The 24,440-nt window shown below is 42.4% G+C and overlaps 1 protein-coding gene across 4 annotated transcripts in view; it reads right to left on the bottom strand.

Moving 5' to 3' along the window:
- The window catches only part of TWF1 (twinfilin actin binding protein 1), a 251,500-nt gene extending 244,845 nt beyond the window's left edge, over positions 1-6,655 (bottom strand). Inside the window, exon 1 of one of the 4 annotated variants that reach the window (XM_078674280.1) lies at positions 6,515-6,655. In XM_078674280.1, coding sequence (XP_078530406.1) covers positions 6,515-6,539 — 25 coding nt within the window. In that variant the 5' untranslated portion in view covers positions 6,540-6,655. Of the gene's footprint in view, positions 1-6,156; positions 6,270-6,514 lie in introns of those variants that run through there. The other 3 variants (XM_078674278.1, XM_078674281.1, XM_078674279.1) reach the window with 3 other exon arrangements.
- Positions 6,656-24,440: the final 17,785 nt, after the last annotated feature.

Below are 24,440 nucleotides of genomic sequence, written 5' to 3'. Positions count from 1 at the left end.
AGGGCTTGAAGAAGAGCACATGACCAATATTCACATTACAAGGTAAGGAACACACATATCTCAATCAATTCTCCTTGACTTCCTGCAGCCAACCTAGATGTGAAAGAGCTTATTTCTAATATATCATAGCAAAAGTTCAGGTATAAACTTTTTGCCTTCTGTTGTTGTAGTATATCCAACCAGCATTGGCATAGCCAATAGGTCTCGCCTTTGGGACCTTATAAGCATTTAGTTATGAAGCACAATATCCCTGGTGCAACAACATCGACTGCTGCATGGCTAAACACTTATACGGTCCCAAAGTCGAGACCTATTGGCTATGCCAATGCTTGTTAAAAGTATTATGAGGTGATCTGATGAGCTGTGGGATGCTTTTGAGGGACAGTTAGAAACAATGTTTGCACTAGGTACAGTCTACATACATATTACTCAGATCTATAGTTTGGAAGCACTTTTTAAAAAAAAATCTTAAACCAAAATCTTCCTGTGCATTTTGTGTCAGTCTTTCTCATATTGTTTAATGTCTAACATATTTCCAGTGCTTTTGGATGGAATTTTGAAGAGACTTTATCAATTTTATGTGGTTTGTTCTACGATGTACATTGGAAACATGTTTAGTTCCTCTTGTGCATGGGCTCCAAGAACCAAGCCGGACGCTTGACTTAGCTCTGACTCAGCTCACCCTGTCCATTTCTCGAATACACCCTTGTTGATGGTTCGATATTAACTTATTCATGTTAGGGGGAGGTATGTGAGCCAAGATTTTTGGAATATCTTCACATCAGTGTTTAAATGCGACATTTGGTGCCACACAGTGAGGGGGGGGTTTCTTTGTAAGAAAGACCGCCAAATATATTCTGCACCAAGAGTTTGGAGTTTACGGCTACTACCTTGATTAATATAGGGGTTAACTCACCCCATACAAAGTTATAATACTCTATAGGTAGTCCACCCTCTCAAGAAGGCTCATTATTAACCAGCCCTTGTATTGCTTGCAGCAGGTCTGCAAATCTTATCAGTTTATGAATCCTCTTATTTTCGTCTTCCAAATGGCGAGGGGCAGGAAAGCCCTGTAGCAAATATTGGCTCTCATTTCTTGTCCCAACATTATCCTTTGAATGACCCTGATAACATTTGTAAACCACATCCAAAATTCTCTCTCTCTCTCATTAGTGATGCTCCCATCTTTATAACAAGCATCATGTATTCTTATATGTACCATCATTTCCCTAACAGGACAGCTAACATCTTTCCCTCATGATTCGCAGTGTTCAGATATGTTTATCTATTGTCCGAAAACGACATAATTTGCTATTTTTCAAAGACATCTACCAATTCCGAGGGGTAGCTCAGTGAGCTGACCATTTGCTACTTGAGTGGAGAAGCGTGGCTCAATGGTTAGAGCGGCAGACCCTGATGCAGAGGCCTGGCCCAGGACCAGGGTTCAATTCCCGCCTCGGCAGGCTCTTGGACTCAATTTCCCCGGACCTGATAATTCTCGCCTCGGTGCCTAGTTTTATCATGGGTCCCACTCTGTAACTCTGGGCAATAGCGTGCTTAATCACCACAACGGCCCCAGCAGCACATGGATGCCTGGCTTCACCTTGGGGGTGCCCAGGAGTGGACGTTTATCCGCCATTACCACGGAATTGAGACGGCGCCGGTAATCATGAGGCCGCCCGTAATCAACGCATTTTATTTCTAGACGATTCCTGAACATCTGCATGAAATCGTGTACATTCTCCGTGTTGGTTGCATCAGTATGTATAATGGTTATATCGCGTTGTCAAGAATGATAGAAAATCTATGATTTTCAGGAACTGGTACAATATTCTGTACAGCACCGTGTATTCGCTGTTAAGTGCCCCATGAAAAAATAATCCTTTTCAACCACCAAGAGGGATACCTGACTACAGAAATCTTTAAGGAGTTACATTGCCCTCACTTGGTTGGCGCTGACGAAGAGGAATTGAATGTTTCTGTCCCTACCGTAACTCTAAGAATCAGGACCATATAATTTCCTGTTTTCACTCGAGGAATCAAACGGAGGGCATTCTCCTACCTAAAGAATTTTTAACAAAAATTTTTAAACAAATCTTGCTCCATGTGGCTCCTGAAGAAGGCGTTCTTTACGCCGAAACGCGCGTCGATGATAATTGCCACCTTGCTTGGATATTTTGATTAAAATTGTTGTCTTTTTTATACACAGATGATTATTGTTTGTATTGAATTATATTGATCTATGTTTTTAATGTCCTGTCTATAGACAGTTTATATTTGTCATATGTTATATGATTTTTAATGTGTCTATTAAACTGATGTTACTATCTATTTTGATGTTTTATGGTTTTTTCTTGCTGTCATCTTATGTCACATGATTTCTTATGTGCCACTGCCTAGGAATTTTCTTCACATACATTGTTATCTCTGTCCTAGGAGTCTCTTTGACGTTACTATTCAGGGGGTCCTTGTTTTTTACAATCCCCATTTCACAGGAAAGCCAGGATGGGTTCCAATGCGGTATGAATACAGCGCTACGAGGCCTCCGGGTAGAAGTGCGCTATATAAATACAATACATTTAACTGAGCATTGAATAAATGGCAAGTTCAAAGATCTACTCAGCCTAGTAAGTTCTAAAAATGAATGGGAGATCTGCGATGCACGTGCCCTGACTGCTATACTATTTACTGTGCACCGTTACTTTCTTAGTCTGAAAAGTTGCCAGTGTATTTTACTTCCCATGTGCCTGCACATCATTTCCTGTAATGAAACAAGATCGTTCTCCTGCTTTTTGGAAAGAGCACACTGTAAATACACTCTGCACAGAAGAACGTGAATGTTTAATATTTTACATGCTAATTCTAGAACCGAATTACTATGCAAAGCTACTCGTTCCTGAAATATAAAGATCTCTGCTGAAATTAAGTTTATTATTATAATTACTCACTCGGAAAAGAGGTGCGGTAAATGAAAAATGAGCATCTGCGAGCTCCCTTTAATGACAGCAGAATTATTAAAGCTTTCACAAATGCTTACCGCTTGTCTAAATGAATCTACAATCCATCACGTAAAATAAGCGGAATAAAGCATGGCTCCTCGAAAACGATGGCGTTCTCGGGTGAAATTGTGATGAAAAGGGTGAAATAATGTAGCGTCTTATCACCGTGGCAGGACGCTTTTAAGACACTAATGCGAACGAGAGTTGTGAGCGCGCAAAAGTGAAAGAGATTGTGCGTGCTTGTGCGCGTGAGAGTAAGCTGGTCGCCACTTTGGAAGCACTTCCAAAAGCCAGTTACTAAATGTCTCGCTGACAGCGCATGTGCGCTGGATCAGCGAGACCTAAAAATGGCTCATAACATGGAATTACCTCGACAGATAAAAACTCTTCTGTTAATCTCCCCAACAAGCTATTACAATGGTACTTTGCTATGACATGCTCCCAGTAGATGTTTTTTAGTTGCTTTTTGGAAGGCATAGTCAAATCTTCTGGGTTAGTCCTGAACCTCTCGAGACCCAGCCTCAAGAACCATTGTTGTATGTGCCTGAAACCATGGAAAAGTGGTATTTTTGTCTACAATTAAAAGTGACTTCAAAGCGTTCCTATAAGTTGCAAGTTCTTCAAATGACCAGCGCCTCACACAATATAGCAGAGGTCTTAACCTGGCAATGCAACCCACTCTTTTAAGGGCCAAATCAAAGAACATGGGGATCAGCGGGTATTCCAAGGGTGGTGCAAAAGAGACCAAACAAACCTATTCTCACTTAAGGTCAGGATCTCACAGTTGGCATGGCCCCAAATCTTGGCACCATAAAGTGCCTCAGGTTATGCCTTAAGTTTATATACTTCCATAGCAAGGAGTGTAGCTCTTGTGAATAATGCCTGATATCTCTGTGAATAGCCACTGCTTGGTGCTGGCGGACGGCCCTCTGCTTTTGGATATGTGGTGCCCATGAAGCTTTGCTATCCAGCATGATTCACAAATATTCAAAGTTGGAGACACGTTCCAGTTTCTCCTTGTCCAAATATATGTCTCCTCTAAAGGACTGTTGGGGTCTAACTGCCACATATTTAGTTGTTAATATAGTAATCTCTAGCCCCTTGAATGAACAGAAAGCATGAATGTTCTTTAATAATTGTTACATACCCAGGGGAGTTTGAGAGATTAGCAAGGTGTTGAATGTAAATAAGAGAGCTGGTACACAAACCCCGTCTAATTTAGTTAGGACATCTATGTTGCCTTTGAGTAGGGACTCTATATCATCGTTTACGAAGGGTGAGAAAAGGGTGGAGGTTAAGACACACCCCTTCCTCACACTCTGCCAATAATAACGTTCTCCTGTCACCAAAATCTGTGGTAGTCCTACATCAGTCACTGCAGACGAATACAACTTGTCAGTAAAGTATAACCCGATTATATGCATTTCTCAAGAACAAGTGCATTAGTCCACGAGTTATTATACCCAAGCAACACCAAGTTATTTTAAAATGTAAGTAATACACACTCATAAATGTGTTGCACTCAGCAAGTGATAAACAATTCAAACGACTAATCGGTAAGAAATTGCAATTCCCTATGCAAGCCCCGGCAAATTACATTTCTTCATCAAGAGCAGCGCAGAAGCACAAATCAATTGATGTTGAAGAAAAGCCCAAAACACGCAGCCCATTTCATTTATCACAAAGTGCCGTATTTCGTTCCAGTTCGTACCTTCAAACAAACGTGAGTAACACGTCACTGCAAGAATATCTAACACATAAACTGAACACACATTAGACAAGACAAATAAAAAAAATGTCGTTTCAATAAAGCATATTGACACAGCTCTGAGCCACTATCATTTGGTGATGTTTAAAAGCTTAATGTGAGGTCCAAATTACGATTAAAACATTAGCTGCGAGGGGTAGAAAAAAGGGTACAGCACACACATATGCACCAACAGAACCAGACGCGGGTTAAAGGGACATACACTCTTATTTTCAAAGCCACAAACCAATGGCAGGTTATGAAGCTGTCCTTGTCGCAACCACAAACGACTTCCTGGTCTGCCAAATCAGCAAATCCACACACATTCCACAATACTTACAACCGAAAGCACATTTGTTTTCCTTGTGTCAACACCAAAACATCACGTGTAAACTATTTCATTAAATATTGTATTGACTCTTCCAGTTAATGTTAAAGAGGGAAGCGGCTGGGTTTTCAGTGTCCCTTAGGCGCACCTACAACAACAAGCATTCACAGTAAATGAGCTCGACACCCAAGAGCCCAACACCGGCCGTGTAGGAAAATCAGCTTAGAATTCAAAACGATATGCAAACAGCAAGGGCAGATTTTTTGCTGAAAACAAATGTAACCAAATCCTGCTCCACTCATGCGCATATTATGCTAACTGCAGGACGTAAATAAAACAGTCATGCTCTAAATAATTAATTCGCTTTTAAAAGCAGATTACTGGCATTTTTTTAGCCGAGCCATAATGACTAAGAATATTTCAACAGCAGTTCTTAAGCAGTGCTTAAGAGCAGTGAATATTTGCCCCGGGATTATCAAATAACTTATTTAAAAGGGGGTAGGCACCGTAAAACCGAGTCACTCAGAGCGCTGAATTTTTCCAGATTCATGCTTGAATAACTCAACAGTACACGCTGCAATTTAACCTTTTGAGGCCTGTTTATTATTATGACTTTAGAAATTAACATAAGAAGAACTATTTACAAATGGGCTTGGGAAAGTTCAGAGTTCTGAACTAGAGGTTTTCCATTTCAAGGGTTGGCTCAGTGAGTCAATACTTGAACAGTGGACCTTTGTGCCCGAGAGAATGAAAGAACTTCTTGGCGAGAGCTCAGTAGGCTGAGGGGGAGGATCGCACTCTTAAACAGGACAATGGGGCATAAGCAGCAGGTACAGGAGCTAAACCTTTTGTTCTTTCCGGTCCCAGGCAGCTCCGTTTCAGCGTTAATCCCTTCATCTCACAGTGTACCTGCGTCCGTATGCAATAGAAAGATGCGCGGACGCAATACTTTCCCAAGCACAAAAGTAATGGAAGTGCAAATTCGCAGCACATAATTGCCATCACTTGCTATGCGTCGAGAAGGAGATTTAGGAAACAAACTCGAGCTAAGTGTAATAATTCTCCTCGCAGCGCTTGATTACCCTTTGCCATTTAAAATCACGCGAATCCCAGCTTTGACAATGGTTTCAGCACCACTTCACAGGGCTGTATATCCTATCAACACCCTGTTCTACTCCCGTAGGAACTTCTTTTCTTTTTACTCCCTCAAAATAAGTCAGCACAAGACAGCACCTCCCCGTCTAGCCCAAGAATCGAGAGGCGTGGCTGCCGCAGCCACACAAAGAGTCCCAGCAGTTGTATTCTACTCTTTGCGGCACTGAAGGGGTGTCTGTGAGAGAAAGTAAATGCTGCGCTATTGGAGCCCCTCGTATTACAAACGCTCATGGGTTCTAGTGCGAGGACAGGGGTCCCTCCCGTGGGCCAGGGGCGGTTGGTTACCTTGGATGCCGGTCTGGTGAGACATGCTGCTGCAGCTGATGGTAAAGCTCTGACCAGGAAATGTCCAAGCGGAGATCGCTGAGCTCAGCCACAGCCGCTGCTGCCGGCTGAACGTCACTGCTCCGCGACGCCGTTGCCTGGCAACTTGCAGCCAAGAGGACTCTTACTAGCGTATTGGTGGTACCTGATGACGTCAGACAACGGGACTCTTGGCAGAAGCTGCCACTCTTAATTACTCTGGCTTTTGTTGCCATGGGCAGAGTCCGCGCGCCAGGGCACTCCCTGTGCCCATGGGTGTAGTAAAATAGCTTGACAACCTGTACACAATCTCTTAGTACTTTGTCTGGAGCCAGTTGCGCATAAACAGCAGCGTCCTTTAAACGATGGATGCCATATCGCTCGAGGCCAGAAGTAAAGCATTTTCGGAAAGCCGAATAGCATTCAAGTCAGATGGGAGAGCTGAGCCTGTTGGACTAACTCGTTCACAAGTCGAATAATGAAAATATTTGACAAATAAATCATCCAACAGACATCAAAACACCATTTAAAAATATGATTAATTATTTTTAAAATTAAAAAAGTACTTCTTTTACGTGCGGAGCCTTTCAATTTAGTACATAAAACTAATATATAATTGCATTTTGAGATATTTCCTAAAAGTACCCTCAACACCGCACTGATGACAGTGCTATTTGTGAAGCTGTAATGTTGCGCTATATAAAACTGCAAACAAAATGCGTACATATAGTCTAGATTATTTTTAATCCATGGAGCAACATTATATACTATTAAATCTAACGCAAGATTTTCTTACAGTACACCCATTAACCTCACATATTTGAAGGCGCTCTCTTATTTCATAATGAAGAAAAATGAGGCTCAGTGAAATAAAATATTTGCTTTGGTTCTCGGGAAACATCATTTACCACGAAGGCATTACCACTACTAACGTTTACCACGTGACACTTACCACGCAGGGTGCCTTCCACGCAGGGTGCCTTCCACGACGTCTTTACCACGGGCTGGGGGGGAGACGTGGTATTCCTTCAAGTCGTTCTGCGTGGGCTTGGGGGGCAAAGGGGGGGGGGCTCGGAGGGGGGCTGGGGGGGGTCTCCCCCCCCAAAAATAACAAGCAGTTTACTTTAAAAAAAAACGAACATAAATTTAAAAGAAAAAGGAAAGAGCCTCCCCCAAAGACGTGCCGTGTACGTCAAAAAAGCAGTCCTTTTTTTATTTTGGTATACGTGTTTTGACGCTTGTTTCAATGGAGGATGGAAGTAAGGGCTCGTAGAGAAAGACGTGCAGGTAAGACGTTTCTAGGCGTAGTAAAATCCTACGTTGTAAATACCAGCGTGGTAAAGCCACTTGCGATGTAAAATTCGCGTGGTAAAGCCATGCGTGGTAATTGAAATCGTGGTATAATCATATATTCATCACATGGTTTGGTGAAGTGGGAACGCTGAGAGCAGCGGTATACAATAGTCCCTGCAGGGAGCTCCAGGGGGCTCCCACCAGCACAATGCTTGTGCGGCGGACCCCTGGCCTGACAGTTTCTGGTTTCAGATTGTTACATTCAGTTACTATATGGGTATCTCTTTCTCTCTCGTTTTTACATCAAAGGTTAATAATACTTTGCTTTACATTGTTGGTTCATGGAGTTAGAGTGTGGATGGTATGTAGAAGCCACATTACATCTCTTTATTTTTAGGCTCCAGATGACCTCAATCGGAGCCAGAGCCAATCATCTGGCTCAGGCTTCCCGTGGTTCATCGACTCCTAGGTAGCATATTATACCATGTGGGTGTTCATCATTGTCAAAGTGTTGTATAGGCTGTGAGCCTTTGTTGGAAGTTTTTTGGCTCTGTGCATGGGTAACCAAAGAGGTGCTTTTACCTTTTCTAGAGGCAGCAGGGGCGTAGGAGACACTACATTTCTTGGGGGGGGGGGTCAGGGTTAGCCTCGAGGACCCACGACAAGGGGGGACCCGGGGAGAGCCGTGCGCGAGCCGGTCTCTCCCCGGGTAGGTTCGCGCTAGGAAATGGCCACGACAGGTGGGGTCCTCATTAGTGAGGGACAGGTGGGGCAATTAGGCTAGGCGCGAGGCAAGGGTTCACTGCGCACTAGGGAGGCGGGCGGAGAGGTTCGTTTCTGTCCCACCCACCCTCCCCCTTTTTTCTTTAGGCCTTTTTTGTTTTTTCCCGTGCTTTCCGTGCTGGTTAGTTGTTTTTTATTTTGCCACTCTAAGACAGGTTGTTTTCTTTTGTAGGCGGATTTTAGTGGGGGGTGGGCAGCCTGCAGCGGGTTGGTCCATGCTCAATAGACAGTTGTAGGAAAGGAAGGGGTATACATAAGAGTTAGGGGCTTCTGGTTTGGTTAGGTTTAACTTGGTGGGGGGTTTATCAGTGGGTAGGAATGACCTGTTAGGCTGAGAGCAATTTGAATTAATAATTAAATAAATAAATAAAGAAGTGGTTTGATGTTTTGTCTATAACCTGTCTTAATAAAGTGGCCTTTCTTGCTGACTAAGAAGTTGTGGACATGGACTTTATTGCGCGAATCGCCTGTGGTCTGCATGCCTCTGGCGCCGGTAAACCTGTACAATCACAGAGTTTTGAAGTGAAATAGTGATACTAAAAGAAGCTATTTTTATACAACGTTCAGGTGTGGTTTTATCAAACACAGCCTAATGTACGGTAGCTCAGGGAGCCAAGACGTCTGCTGCCAAAGGCAACCTGGAGGTCATAGTTTGAATCTCTGCAGGATCTGCTTTTCATCCTTCGAAGGTTCATACATGAGCGCTACTGGATTTGTATAATATTAACTCCTGTAATTTTCTGTTCTATTAGGCTGTGAGAACATGACTGTACGCGATTCATAAGCAGGGACAGGACTTTTTTGTTGTTGTTGCAGATTTAATTAGCGGGAACTGGACCCAAAGGAAATTGAGAGCTACACATCAGCACCTGTTACATGACACAAGATCGCATTCCTTTTTTGGGGGGGGCACAGGAAGGTTAAGTGATTTGCCAAGATTCACAGGCTGTTTAGCCGATATCATGACGTGAACCTGGTACCCCAGTTCCAAAGGCGGCATTTCTGGCCATAATACCACATACTCTCTCTGAGATAAAATACAACAAATGTATTTTGAGAAGCAAGTAGCTTGCCTAACTGGATTTATGCCAGAAGAATACATGTAACTTGCCTGACTGTAGGCTGATATTCCAAATGTATTGTGCCAAAGTGCTCTGAAGTGGTTGAAAAGACTTGTTGGATACTGAACAAAACGTACTAAATGGCTCAAAGCAGAGACACAACAAAGGTAGAGAGACCTCTCAAAAAATGTGTCCGAGCTTTACCTGGACCTGGGAGCCTTGAAACAGATATATCTTCTCTTTTCTCTATCTTTTTTTTCCCACAGGCAGAGGTAATTGACCCATTTGCTGCTAGGCCTACCCCCTCCCCACCCCCTACCCCCATCACTGTGCTAAGCCTTTTTTGGCAATTTGGGGTAGCTCATGCTTAGGCCCCTGTAACTTTCTGACCACATAAGGTATCCATGCCAAATTTGCATCCTTTTCTTCCAACATCATGGGGATTCTAAAGGTACCCAGGGTTTGTGGATTCCCCTGGAGAAGACCCAGAAATTAGCCAAAATACAGCAACAATTTGTTTTTTGGGGGAAAAATGGGAAAAAGTGCTGCAAATGAAAGCTTCTGGGGTTTTCCCTGCAAATGTATCAAAAAGGGTTTGTAAGGCTGAAATCACAATTTTCCCAGATTTTAGGGAATGACAGACCTTTGTCAGAAAACCAACATTTTTTTACAATTTTTTTTGCATTTTTCAGGGACATGGCCTATTTTTGCTATTTTTTGTGCTTTCAATCTCCTTCCAGTTAATGGTAGAAATGGGTATAAAAGCAATAATGGATCCTGGAAAGCTATACATTTTAGAAAAAAAGACAACATTCTGAATTCAGCAAGGGGTCATTTGTGTAGATCCATCAAGGTTTTTATAGAAACTAACAGTTAAATATAGGAAAAATAAAAAATGAGTTGAAAAAAAACAGCCTTTTGTGTTAGCGTTTTCACCTGTAACTTCTTTTAATTATGACAGCTGTTTGAAAGCAATATACCATTACATCCGCTGGACCTTACTGGTTGTGGGGATATATAGGACTTGTAGGTTCACCAAGAACCCAATAAACCCAGAGCCAAAAACTGAGCCGCAATTTGCAATGTTTTTTTATTATGTACCAGGTATATAGCAATTATTGTGGGAAAATGTATACATGGAAAAATCGGTATGAAAGACACCTATGTATTTCTGAGATGGGAAAAAAATATAGAGTTTAGAAACAGTAGATATTTGCACATTTCCGAAATTGGGAATACTCATACTAGCATGAGAATTATCGGTCATTTTTCAAAATGACCTCTTTTTTACACATTGTCTTTCATTTGGAAGGCAGAAATGCATCAAAAGTCAATAGGTAATAACAGTTGCTTTACAAATCTAAATTACCCTAAGTCTCCCGATAAAAATGGTTACTCACTTGTGTGTGTAGGCATAGTGCCCACGACCGGAAACGGCTCAAAACTCAACGTGAACACACCACATTTTCATAATGAAAAATTACCCTTTGTTTGCAAAGTGCCTAGCTGTAGTTTTTGAACACCTAGGGAAACCTAGCAAACCTATACATTTTTGAAAACTTGACACCCAGAGGAATCTATGATGGGGTGACATGACTGGCTCTCACCAGGTTCTGTTACCCAGAATCAGTTGCAAACCTAAACATTTTTCAAAAGCACCACATTTTCCTCACATTTCTGTGGTGGAAAGTTCTGGAATCTGCGTGGATCCACAAATTTCCACCCACCCCGTGTTCCACAAAGTCTTCCGAGAAAAGTGATACCTCACTTGTGTGGGTAGGCCTAGTGCCCGTGACAGGAAAGGCGCAAAATGCAATGTGGACACACCTCAATTTCACAGTGAAAAATTACCCTTTTTTGGCAAAGTGCCTAGCTGTAGTTCTTCAACCCTAGCTCTGCCGGCACCTAGGGAAACGTAGCAAACCTATAACATTTTGAAAACTAGACACCCAGGGGAATCCAGGGTGGGATGACTTGACTGGCTCTGTTACCCAGAATCCTTTGCAAACCTAAAAAATTGTCTAAAAAAACACAATTTCCTCATATTTCTGTGGTGGACAGTTTTGGAATCTACGTGGATCCACAAATTTCCACCCACCCAGCGTTCTACAGGTCTTCCGTTAAAAATGGTACCTCACTCGCATGGGTGGGTCAAGGACCTGCGACAGGCAAGAGCCCAAAACCTATTGAGGCGACATCAAAATTACCTATCACAAACCAACCTGGTTTTGCAAGGGGGTGTCCCATGAGTTTTTGGCCTGGGGCTTGGCGGCCATCTAGGGAAACCTACCAAACCCACACATTTCTAGAAACTAGACACCCAGGGAAGTCCAGTGAGGTATGGCTTGCATGGGTTTCCCAACATTCTCTTACCCAGAATCCCCTGCAAACAGCACATTTCACTGAAAAAATCTCTTTTTTCTCAAATTTCTGTGTGGGAAAGTTCTGGAATCTGCGTGAATCCATATATTTACTCCTACCCATCGTTCCCCCAGGTGTCCTGATAAAAATGGTACCTCACTCACGTGGGTGGGTCAAGGACCCGCGACAGGCAAGGGCCCAAAGCCTATTGAGGCCACATCAAAATTACCTATCACAAACCAACCTGATTTTGCAAGGGGGGTACCAAGAGTTTTTGGCCCGGGGCTCGGCAGCCATATATGGAAACCTACCAAACCCACACATTTCTGGAAACTAGACACCCGGGGGAGTCCAGCGAGGTATGGCTTGCATGGGACCCCCAACATTCTACAGGCAAGGGCCCAAAACGTATTGAGTAGACATCAAAATGACCTAACACAAAGCAGCCTGGTTTTGTAAGGAGAGTCACCTGGGTTTTTTGCCCCGGGCTCAGCGTCCATCCTGGAAGACCTACCAAAACCACACATTTCTGAAAACTAGAGACCCGGGGAAGTCCAGAGAGGTATGGCTTGTGTGGGTCCCCCAACGCTTTCCTACCCAGAATCCCCTGCAAACCTCAAACTTAGCTAAAACCCCCCACTTTTTTCTCAAATTTCTGTGTGGGAAAGTCTTAGAATCTAGGTGGATCCACAAATTTCCTACCACCCAGCGTTCCCCCAGGTCTCCCAATAAAAATGATACCTCACTCACATGGGTGGGTCAAGTACATGCTACAGGCAAGGGCCCCAAAAACATATTGAGTAGACATCAAAATTACCTATCACAAAACAGCCTAGTTTTGCAAGGGGGGTCACCTGAGTTTTTTCCCCTGGCCCGACGGCCATCTTGGGAAACCTAAAAAACCCACACATTTCTAAAAACTAGACACCTAGGGGAGTCCAGCGAGGTATGGCTTGTGTGGGTTCCCCAATGTTTTTCTACCCAGAATCCCATGCATACCTCAAATTTAGCTGAAAAAAACACTTTTTTCTCAAATTTCAGTGTGGGAAAGTTGTGGAATCTACGTGGATCCACACATTTCCTACCACCTAGCGCTTCCCCAGGTCTCCCGATAAAAATGATACCTCACTTGCGTGGGTGGGTCAAGTACCCGCTACAGGCAAGGGCCCAAAACATATTGAGTAGACATCAAAATGACCTATCACAAAACAGCCTAGTTTTGATAGGGGGGTCACCTGAGTTTTTTCCCCTGGATCGGCGGCCATCTTGGGAAACCTAATAAACCCACACATTTCTGAAAACTAGACACCCATGGAAGTCCAGCGAGGTATGGCTTGTGTGGGTCCTCCAAAGTTTTCCTACCCAGAATCCCCTGCAAACCTCAAACTTAGCTAAAAAAACACTTTTTTCTCAAATTTCTGTGTGGGAAAGTCTTGGAATCCAGGTGGATCCACAAATTTCCTACCACCCAGCATTCCCCCAGGTCTCCCGATAATAATGATACGTCACTCACATGGGTTGGTCAAGTACCCGCTACAGGCAAGGGCCCAAAACATATTGAGTAGTCATCAAAATGACCTATCACAAAACAGCCTAGTTTTGCAAGGGGGGGTCACCTGAGTTTTTTCCCCTGGCCCGGCGGCCATCTTGGGAAACCTAAAAAACCCACACATTTCTAAAAACTAGACACCCAGGGGAGTCCAGCGAGGTATGGCTTGCGTGGGTTTCCCAATGTTTTCCTACCCAGAATCCCATGCATACCTCAAACTTAGCTGGAAAAAACACTTTTTTCTCAAATTTCTGTGTGGAAAAGTTCTGGAATCTATGTGGATCCACACATTTCCTACCACCTAGCGCTTCCCCAGGTCTCATGATAAAAATGATACCTCACTTGCATGGGTGGGTCAAGTACCCGCTACAGGCAAGGGCCCAAAACGTAAAGAGGAGACATCAAAATGACCTATCACAAAACAACCTGGTTTTGCAAGGAGGGGTCACCTGGTTTTTTGGCCCCGGGCTCGGTGGCCATCTTGGGAAACTAAAAAACCCACACATTTCTGAAAACTAGACACCCGGGGAAGTCCAGAGAGGCATGGCTTGTGTGGATCCCCAATGTTTTCCTACCCAGAATGCTCTGCAAAGCTCAAATTTAGCTGAAAAAATCACTTTTTTAATCAAATTTCTGTGTGGGAAAGTTCTGGAATCTATGTGTATCCACAAATTTCCTACCACCCAGTGTTCCCCGATAAAAATGATACCTCACTCACATGGGTGGGTCAAGTACCCGCTACAGGCAAGTGCCCAAAACATATTGAGTAGACATCAAAATGACCTATCACAAAATAGCCTAGTTTTGCAAGGGGGGATCACCTGAGTTTTTTCCCCTGGCCCGGCGGCCATCTTGGGAAACCTAAAAAACACACACATTTCTAAAAACTAGACACCCAGGGGAGTCCAGCGAGGTATGGCTTGCGTGGGTTCCCCAATGTTTTCCTACCCAGAATCCCATGCATACCTCAAACTTAGCTGAAAAAAACACTTTTTTCTCAAATTTCTGTGTGGGAAAGTTCTGGAATCTACGTGGATCCACACATTTCCTACAACTTAGCGCTTCCCCAGGTCTCCTGATAAAAATGATACCTCACTTGCGTGGGTGGGTCAACTACCCACTACAGGCAAGGGCCCAAAACGTAAAGAGGAGACATCAAAATGACCTATCACAAAACAACCTGGTTTTGCAAGGGGGGTCACCTGGTTTTTTGGCCCCGGGCTCGGTGGCCATCTTGGGAAACTACAGAACCCACACATTTCTGAAAACTAGACACCCGGGGACGTCCAGAGAGGTATGGCTTGTGTGGATCCCCAACGTTTTCCTACCCAGAATGCTCTGCAAAGCTCAAATTTAGCTGAAAAAATCACGTTTTTTTCTCAAATTTCTGTGTGGGAAAGTTCTGGAATCTATGTGTATCCACAAATTTCCTACCACCCAGTGTTCCCCCAGGTTTCTCGATAAAAATGATACCTCACTTGCGTAGGTGGGTCAAATACCCACTACAGGCAAGGGCCCAAAACGTAAAGAGGAGACATCAAAATTACCTATCACAAAACAACCTGGTTTTGCAAGGGGGGGTCACCTGTTTTTTTGGCCCCGGGCTCGGTGGCCATCTTGGGAAACTACAAAACCCACACATTTCTGAAAACTATACACCAGGTGGAGTCCAGCGAGGTATGGCTTACGTGGATCCCCCAATATTTTCCTACCCAGAATGCCCTGCAAACTTCAAATTTAGCTGAGGTGAGGGATTCTAGCGCCGCTCACTAGAATCCCTTCGTGCCTTGCCTCAGGTAAATGGAGCTCTTCAGTCTTTTTTAACGCTTGGCAATGTGATTCCCGGCTGAATTTATTTAATGTGTGCCCTTGCTTCAGAACTTCATTAACTCTTTGTTTTTCAAGGAAAGTTCTCCTCAGCACATTTTTTACCTCATGAAAACTCTCTTTCTGCCAAGCTTGGATATCGGTTTATGAATAAAACTTTAGACTCTGCACTATATTATGTGGAGCTTTCTCATGACTATGATATTTTTGCCTGCTGACATACATGTTTTTTTCTTTCCTGGCATACAGGTTATGGTTACTTTTTGCGATTCCCTCCAGTACCTAACAGTTTATGGGCATTTGATTTACTAAATGCCCACCATGGTAGCTTGTGCTATTATGCAAATGCGGTGTGTCATACCTCTCTGTTTTTGCTTTTTCTGCCTCTTTCAGTCAAATGTGCTCCTCCTGAGCATATGGGAAGACTAAAATCGTTATTAAGAGTCAAATCCTTTTCTTCTCGACATTCCTGAATGGCTAATGAGGCTCCACTTTCTGCTAAAGCTATGTCTACAGGCACTAAACCGAAAAGAGCTAAAAATGACCCTCCTTCGCCCATCCTATCTTCTAAAAATCCCATTCTGGACACCATTTTAGATGAGGTGAGGGGGTTGAAATCTTTTATGTCTACAACAAATGACAAACTTCAACAGATAGAAAACAGATGGATTAGTATGGAAGCAAAGGTTATGGACATGGAACAATGCATTAGTGATCTTCATGATGTCTCTATTAAGATTCCAATCTTGGAACAGGAAATCCACTGTCTTAAACTCCACACTGAGGACCTGGAAAATCGAAATAGACGCAATACCTATGCCTGTATGGCTTGCCAGAGAATATTGAAGCCAAGGACAGGCTTTTTTTCCTCTAGAAATTCCTATCAGAGCTACTAGAACTCCCTTCAATGCCTTCCCTAAATATTCAGCGTGCTCATAGGCTAGGTCGTCTTCAACCAAATGCCACCAGACCTAGAGGAATTATTATGCTATTTTGGGAATTTACTGATCTCATGCGTGTCCTCTGGGCAGCTAAAACGAAGCGTTGTCTCATCTGGTCAGGTCATACTATCTATTTATCACAGGATCTTTCCAACGCGACTAATGCATGAAGAAAGGAATTTTTGGCTCTCCGTCCTCAAATGAGACAGTTAAATATTTGTTATGGCATTCTTCATCCATGCCTTTGTAAAATTACTCATGAGGGTTTCTCTCATACTTTTGATGATCCTTCTAAACTGAGAGCTTTTCTTCTTACTCTGTCTCAACATTCAGCTACTGGCTCTTCTCCTCATCACTGAATCTCTTGAATCTGTTCCTTCTTTTTTCTATGATGGCTGTTCATGATTCTATTCTTTCTATCTTCATCTCCGTCGTTTCATCTTCCGTCTGTGCAGTTGCGCCCCATGCATCTTTCTCTGATGTTTTCTCTTAGCTCTGGATCTCTTTCCTTGATCTATCTTCTCTTTTTTCTATTCTCCCTTCTTTTTTATTCTTTTTTTATTCTTTTCATTCTTCTCGTGGTTGTTTCTCCCTTTTAATTACATTTTATATATTGCATGTGTTCATCAATACTGTTTATTGTCTTATGATGTATTTTTTCTTCCTTGCTTACATTTGGTGTTTCTCTCCTTACAGCTGTTCCCTTCTAATGTGTCATCTCCTTCCATGTACCACCCTCTCTACCCTCCATTATGAGTAACTTTGTCACGTGGAATGTTTGCGGTCTTGGTCATCCCATCAAAAGCAAAAGGTACTCTCTCATTTATCTAAATTATATGCTCAGGTTTCCTTTATTCAAGAAACGCACTGAATCGCTCAAATTAAAGTGACAATGGGTGGGTCAAGTTGTGTTTTCTCCTTCTGTTGGTAATAGGGGGGGGTGTTGCAATATTGTTTCATAAATCTTTACATGTGCACATTTTGTCTACTCACAATGATACTGATGGACGATGGATAATGGCTAAAGTTGTTATACAAAATAAAGAATTCGTTCTTTTGAACATTTATGGCCCTGTTAAACCTGACCCTGGATCCTGGAACTCTATCAAGATTTTACTTACTACTATTGATTGTCCGAATATTGTAGTTCCTGGTGATTTAAATCAATGGTTAGACCCCTTTTCTGACAGACAATCCCAATGTAAATTCAAACCGGATTAATCCCAAAAAGCATTTCATACTGCCATTGCCTCTCGTCCATTATTTGATACTTGGAAAACTTGTAACACTGATTCCCTTGAATTTACTTTTTTTTGGAGTGTTCATCAAACTCGTTCTAGGATTGATTACATTTTGATTAGTAAGTCCCTTCTCCCATCGCTCTTGTCATCAGACATTGGATCCATTTTCATTTCTGACCATGCTCCTGTCCTTTCTGTTTTGGACCTTTCCTTAAGTTCACCCAAATTTAGCAGATGGAAGTTAAATAATTTTTAATTGTCTGATACCTCTTTCATTACAGAAGCTACTAAATTTATCAATGAATTTTTTACACTTAATAACCCTTCTGAAACCTCCACTTACAACAATTGGGATGCTTTCAAGGCTTCTTTTCGAGCTTTCTCTTATGTTGGTAGGAAAAAGAAAATCACTCAAAATAAATATGCAATGTTATTACATCAACTGAAAGTTTTGGAGCACACATATTTTACTTCCAAATCCCCCTCCACGCTTCATGAATTGATTAAGGCCAAATCTGAGCTTAATAAGTTGGCTACCGTAGATGCTTGTAATATCCTTCTTAAAATTAAATCTAAATATCATGGGGGTCAAAATAAAGCTGGCAAGATGTTGGCCAACTATTTAAAAATTAAATCTGAACGTAAACATATTGGACCCATCTTAAATGAATCTGCTAATACCCGTGCTTCATCAGATGAGGAAATTGCTAATTCATTTCATGAATACTACCAATCACTATACTCCGATGACACGAATACCTCTCCTCAAAATTTAGATACCTTTTTTTCTGGCCTATCTTCTCCCCCTTCCCTACCTGATGAATTTAATTTGCGAGAGAGAGATGTTACATTACAAGAAGTAACTGACGCTATTAAATCTTTGAAGAAGTCAAAAGCACCTGGACCTGATGGCCTTTCTGTGGAATTTTATTCAGCTTTTTCCTCTATTTTCATTCCCAAACTTTTGGCACTTTTTAATTCCTTTATTGCTGAATCCAAAGCCTCTGGTTCTTTTATGGAAGCTTTGATTGTTATTATCCCTAAAGCTGACAAAGATCATTCCCTTTGTACAAATTACTGCCCTATTTCATTAATCAATTATGATTGTAAGATAGTCGCAAAAATTCTCTCCAGCCGTCTTGACAACTTTATCCCATTACTGGTCAAAATTGATCAAGCATTCTTTATTAAAGGCAGATTGGCTGCTGATAATGCTCGAATGTTTGCCAATGTCATTTCCCCTAGTAAGAAAATTAAATCCCCACTAGCAGCGTTGTCCCTGGATGCCGAGAAGGCTTTTGACCGAATTAATTGGCAATTCATGTTTAAAACACTTCAATGGTTTGGATTCGGCCCAACTTTTATCTCTTATATGAAATTGTTATATTCTCACCCTCGTGCTAGTATTTTAGTAAATAACCGTTTCTCAATTTTTTTCTTCCCTATCTAGAGGCGCACGTCAAGGTTGTCCCCTTTCTCCCTTGTTATTTGTACTATGTCTTGAACCCTTCCTGGAACGTATCCGTGTTAACTCACATATTTGTGGCCTTATACATAATTGTCTAGAAACCAAAATGTCAGCGTACGCGGATGATATATTAATTTATATGTCTAATCCTACTACTTCCCTGCCCTTTTTAGAAGAGGTTAAATTATATTCCAGTACCTCGGGATATGGGTTGAACTTCTCGAAAATGGAGGCACTACCGTTGAACTCCTTACGTTATCAATATATGTTTAATGATACTAATATTACTAGGTGTCCTACCAAAATTAAATACCTTGGTATTTGGTTTTCCGCTACCCTACCTACCACAATTAATTTAATTTAATTTAAATATCATTTGTAATGCGCAACTATGCCCAGTGGGCGTCAAGGCGCCTAAGTCAAATAACAGGCTGTTAGCAGACAGAAGTAGGACCTACTGATATGCATTAATAAAAAGCCAAGTTTTCAGTGACTTCCTAAAGAGGTCGAGGGAAGGCAGTAGTTTGATTTCCAGGGGGAGTGAATTCCACATCTGAGGTGCCAGTATGGAAAAAGCTTTGCTCCCCCATCTAGCCTTCTTGGCTCTGGGAATTACCAGTTGATTAAGCTCACTGGAACGTAGGCATCTGCTCGGAACATATCTAATGAGTAACGACCCAAGAGCATCAGCCGAGCCTGCGGTTAGAGCCTTATATGTTAGGCAGAGAAGTTTAAAAGTGATCCTTGAAGGAATGGGGAGCCAATGGAGGTTCTTCCTCGCTAAGGTCATAGATGCCAACCAAGGCAGAGCGAGAGCAAACCGAGCAGCCGCGTTTTGTATAACCTGCAAACGCTGGAGCAGGCCCTTATTGGCCCCGGCGTACAGTGAGTTGCAATAATCTAGCCTTGAGCCAACAAGGGCGATCACCACCTGTTTCCGAGCCTGTGGGGATAAATAGTGGACGATCCTTTTCAGGGTCTTGATGACACCCCAACAGGTAGCCACCGTTCTGTTGACCTGAAGCTCCATGGAGAGCTTAGTGTCAAAGATGACGCCAAGGTTCCTGGCAGATTGTGTAGGTATAGGGCAGTCACCTAGAGAAGGAGGCCACCAATCACCTGACCACATGCCCTGGTCTTTGCCAAAGACCAGGACCTCTGTCTTATCCCCGTTCAACTTTAGGGAGTTGGAAATCATCCATTCTGCAACAAGTTGCATGCAGGCCCTAAAGTTCGATGCGGTTTCATTCACAGAGTGGGTCAGGGATACCATAATCTGCGTGTCGTCGGCATACGACACTACCTCCATCCCCTGAGATCTTACTAGTCTTGCAAGTGGGGCCACGTAGATGTTGAACAGGGTCGGACTCAATGCCGACCCCTGTGGCACCCCACATTGCAAGGACTTAGCAGGGGAGAGGTACTCACCTAGCATGACACGCTGCTCTCGTTGATGTAAAAAGGAGCTCAGGAGACTAAGAGCCGGTCCTTCTACCCCTGCCTCCCTTAACCTGGATGTTAAAGTAAGGGGAGACAGGGTATCGAAAGCTGCTGAAAGATCTAGCAGCACCAGTACGGTGGTTTGACCCGAATCCACTTTTCTGCGGATGTTATCCATGACTTTCGTCAAGGCAGACTCTGTGCTATGTAGCTTTCTAAAGCCATGTTGGGACCCGTCCAAGAAGCCCGAGGTATCAAGGAAGTTTGAAAGATGGAAATTCAAATGGGTCTCCAACATCTTAGCAGGGGCCGGCAGCAGAGAGATGGGTCTAAAGTTCTTCAGTTCTCCAGGGTCTAAGGTGGTCTTTTTCAGCAGCGGCTTTACAATGGCTTTCTTCCAAAGTGACGGGAAAATGCCCTGTTCCAAGGCTCCATTCATTACTTCCAACATCGGAGGAAGAATGATCTCTCTGCAGTTCTTAAGTTGTTTCAGAGGAACTGGATCAAGTGGGGAGGAAGATTTTGTTTTGTCCAACAGACTGTTAAGATCCTCTAGAGAAAGAGCAGGAAAATGTTCAAGGGACTGAGGGGAATCCTTATTCCAAGCTTCCAGTCGTTTAATTTGAGAGAAATCCTCAAAACTAAGAGAGTTCCTCTGCGACTTTAGAGCGATGTATATATCATCTATCTTTTTGTAAAAAAAGTCTGATATATCGTTACATAGCTCCTGGGAAGCAACTACCGGGTCAAGAACCTGGAGAGAGCACAAAGAGTCAACTATATTAAAAAGCTCTTTAGAGGATGTTAAGGCACAGGTTAAGTTGGAAAAATAGTCCTGTTTTTCCTTAATGACTCTATTTTTGTACTCTCGTAATAGGATCTTATAGCCTTCTCTATCTTTGGGATCCCAGGATTTACGCCACCCACGTTCCTTCTGTCTGCATTTTTGTCTGAGAAGCCTCAGATCGGCGGAGAACCAGGGGGCGGTTGGCTTCCGTCGAGCTGCAGATTTCAAGGAAGAAGGGGCTAGTTCATCCGCGGCTCTGGTAATAGCATCAGTGAGTTCTTGAGCCGACTCATCCACCTTCCGCTCAGTTGAAATATTGATGTTAAAAATAAAAGGGGCTAGAGCCTCATTAGTAAAGTTCATGAAGCTCCTTTTAGATAGTTTTTTGCCAATGCCCACAGTAACATCAAGGCAGGGGATGTCTAAGGACAGCGGGACTGCTAGATGGTCAGACCAGGTAATAGGTACCGGTATACCAACATCTAGTCTAGAATCGTTAGAAAAAATCCCGTCAAGGATATGCCCTGCCTTGTGAGTCGGGTAGAGAACTCGTTGGACAAAATCACATGCCTCCAGAGAGTTAAGCAGAGAGAGGGTATCTTTCGAAGCTAAGTCCTCTAAATGAAAATTAATGTCACCCAGAATGGTGAGATGAGGTCTGCCAAAATAAGGTTCCAAAATTCTAAAAAGTTCTGGGCAAAAGTTGGTTCTGGACCCAGGAGGCCTATAAAGCAAGATACCAGAAAAGGAACTTACCGGGGTGTGCACAATACAAAAGTATAGTGCCTCAAAGGGATCAGTAGAGACCGATAAGGGTTTTATGGTACAGGAGAGAGTCGATTTAAAAAGAATGGCTATTCCACCACCTCTACGGCGTTCTCTGTCTAACCTTAAGCAGGTGTATCCCTCAGGTATGGCCAAGAGCAGATCATGGCCAGAAGACTCAGAAGCCCACGTTTCTGTAACGAAAACCCAGTCGGGATTCCTCGAACTAACAAAATCGGAAAATTCGATCCCATGTTTGATCAGAGAACGTGCATTGATCAAGAATCCCTGTTTGGATTGGGAGATATGGCTAGCAGGCACGGAGGGAGTTGAATGGGTACGGGCCTGAGTAGGGCAAGCAAACAAAATATTGCAAGAAGGACACGAACGGGCACGAAGCAATACCTTGGGTCTGAACCGATGATGGCAGCAAAGCGCAGGGGGTCTCAGGGACAGAAGGGTACCAAACAAATCCTCCCGGATGGGGGGCACATGGACGCCGGGAGTCCCAGGGTCCAGCCTGTCCAGCAGCGCGTCCTCAGCGCGGACGGGCGCAGACGGGCTGAACTCTGGCCTAACTCCGGCGTCAATCTGGCGTCCCCGCAGCGCGTAACCGCTGCGCGTCAGCATGACTGATTTAAGTACACGCCTAGCGTCCTTCTGACGACTAGAGCGTCCAGCCAACCTGCTAGCGCCGAAAAGCGGCACAAAGTACTTCCAAAATGGCGCTCAAAGTTTCCAATTACGCGAGGATGCGGACCCGCCCAACAGCATACATACGTTTAATGTACTAATTAATATTATTCAATCTCTTTTACTTTCCTGGACACCCCTTTATTTGTCTTGGTGGGGTAGACTTGATACCATTAAAATTATGATTGTCCCTCATATCCTATATACATTATCAATGTTACCTTTTCGTATCTCTTTACTATACTTTTCAAAAATTAATTCCATTTGTATTAAATTCCTTTGGAATAATAAGCACCAACGTATTTCCCTTGCCAAGCTTAAATGCACCAAATCTGAAGGTGGTGTGCGATTTCCAGATTTCAAAGCTTATCATTCTGCATTTTTAATCAGACAATTTTTTGCCCTTTCCCATGAATTTGGTGACACTCCTATACGTAGATGGATTTTATTTGAAAGATCCTTATTAAAAGATTTTTCCTTTCGCAATATAATTTACATGTCTAACTGTACATTCATAGCTAATAATCCTATTTTAAAGTACTCCCCAAATCTATTATATAACATTTTTGTTTTGACGGCCTTGACCCTCTTCAACGTTTTTTATCCTCTACTATTTGGTACAACAAATACATTAAATACAAAAGTAAATCATTCTATTACAAACATTGGAAGGAGAAGGGAATTATTTTTGTCCATCAACTCATTCATCAGAACTCTATCATTCCCTTTTCTATATTACAAATGCAATATCATTTACCAGATGCATTCCTTGATGAATATATTTTAATATCAACAGCTTTGAAATTTCACTTAACTACCTTTGATATTTCCAATGTCCCCACCTCACTAATTCCATCTACACCGCTTTATAACATTTCTCCAGATCATAAACCTAAAGCAGCTCAAATTTATAAATTGTTATCATTACATGTTATTGAACGACCTAAATCTCCTACAGAGTTAGCCTGGGAAACTGACTTATCTTTTCCATTATCTACCTCTAATTGAGATAAATTATGGTCTAAGTTATTTAAAATTTCTGCTGCTGAACGCATTACTCAATCGCTTTAATTTATTTATAATAGAGCAGTGATAACTCCTGTTTGTATTTCCAAGTTCTCCCATGCCTCCTCTCCCTTATGTTGGTCATGTTCTAATTTTACTGGGACTTTAAAACATCAAATTTATGATTGGGCTAATGTTTTCAATTTTTGGCGTTCTATTTGGTCTACATGTATGAACATTTTCAAATGTAATATAACCTTATTGTAAAATGTTTTTCTTGGTTCATCTTCACCTGACTTTGCTGAGTGTTCTTCTATATCTTTATTGTTCGACCTATTTATAGCATTAGGTTATTGTGTCATGTTGGAAGGATAATTCCAAATTATCTGCATTGACTTGGTGGAATTGCATTTGTGATGAACATAGAATTGTTACTGTCTCTTCTTCCACTTTAATCCAGAAAATTAAATCTGACCTTCTTTGGTTACCTTTCACAACTTATCTTGCTTCACATGCTTAACTACTTTTTTACCTTTTCTCTTTTGTTTTTCTTACTATTCTATTTTATCATATACATTTCTACCCCCTACTTATTTCTCTTTTATGTTCTTTCCTTCTTCTTTTCTTTTATCTCTCCCCTCTCTTTCTAGCAATATTTAACACTAGTGTATTTCTATGTTATTTGCTTATATAA

The sequence above is a fragment of the Lissotriton helveticus genome, chromosome 1_1 (assembly GCF_964261635.1).
Source record: "Lissotriton helveticus chromosome 1_1, aLisHel1.1, whole genome shotgun sequence".
Taxonomy (NCBI): domain Eukaryota; kingdom Metazoa; phylum Chordata; class Amphibia; order Caudata; family Salamandridae; genus Lissotriton; species Lissotriton helveticus.
Note: the sequence above shows the minus strand (reverse complement) of the source record. Positions and strands in the feature narration are given on the sequence as shown.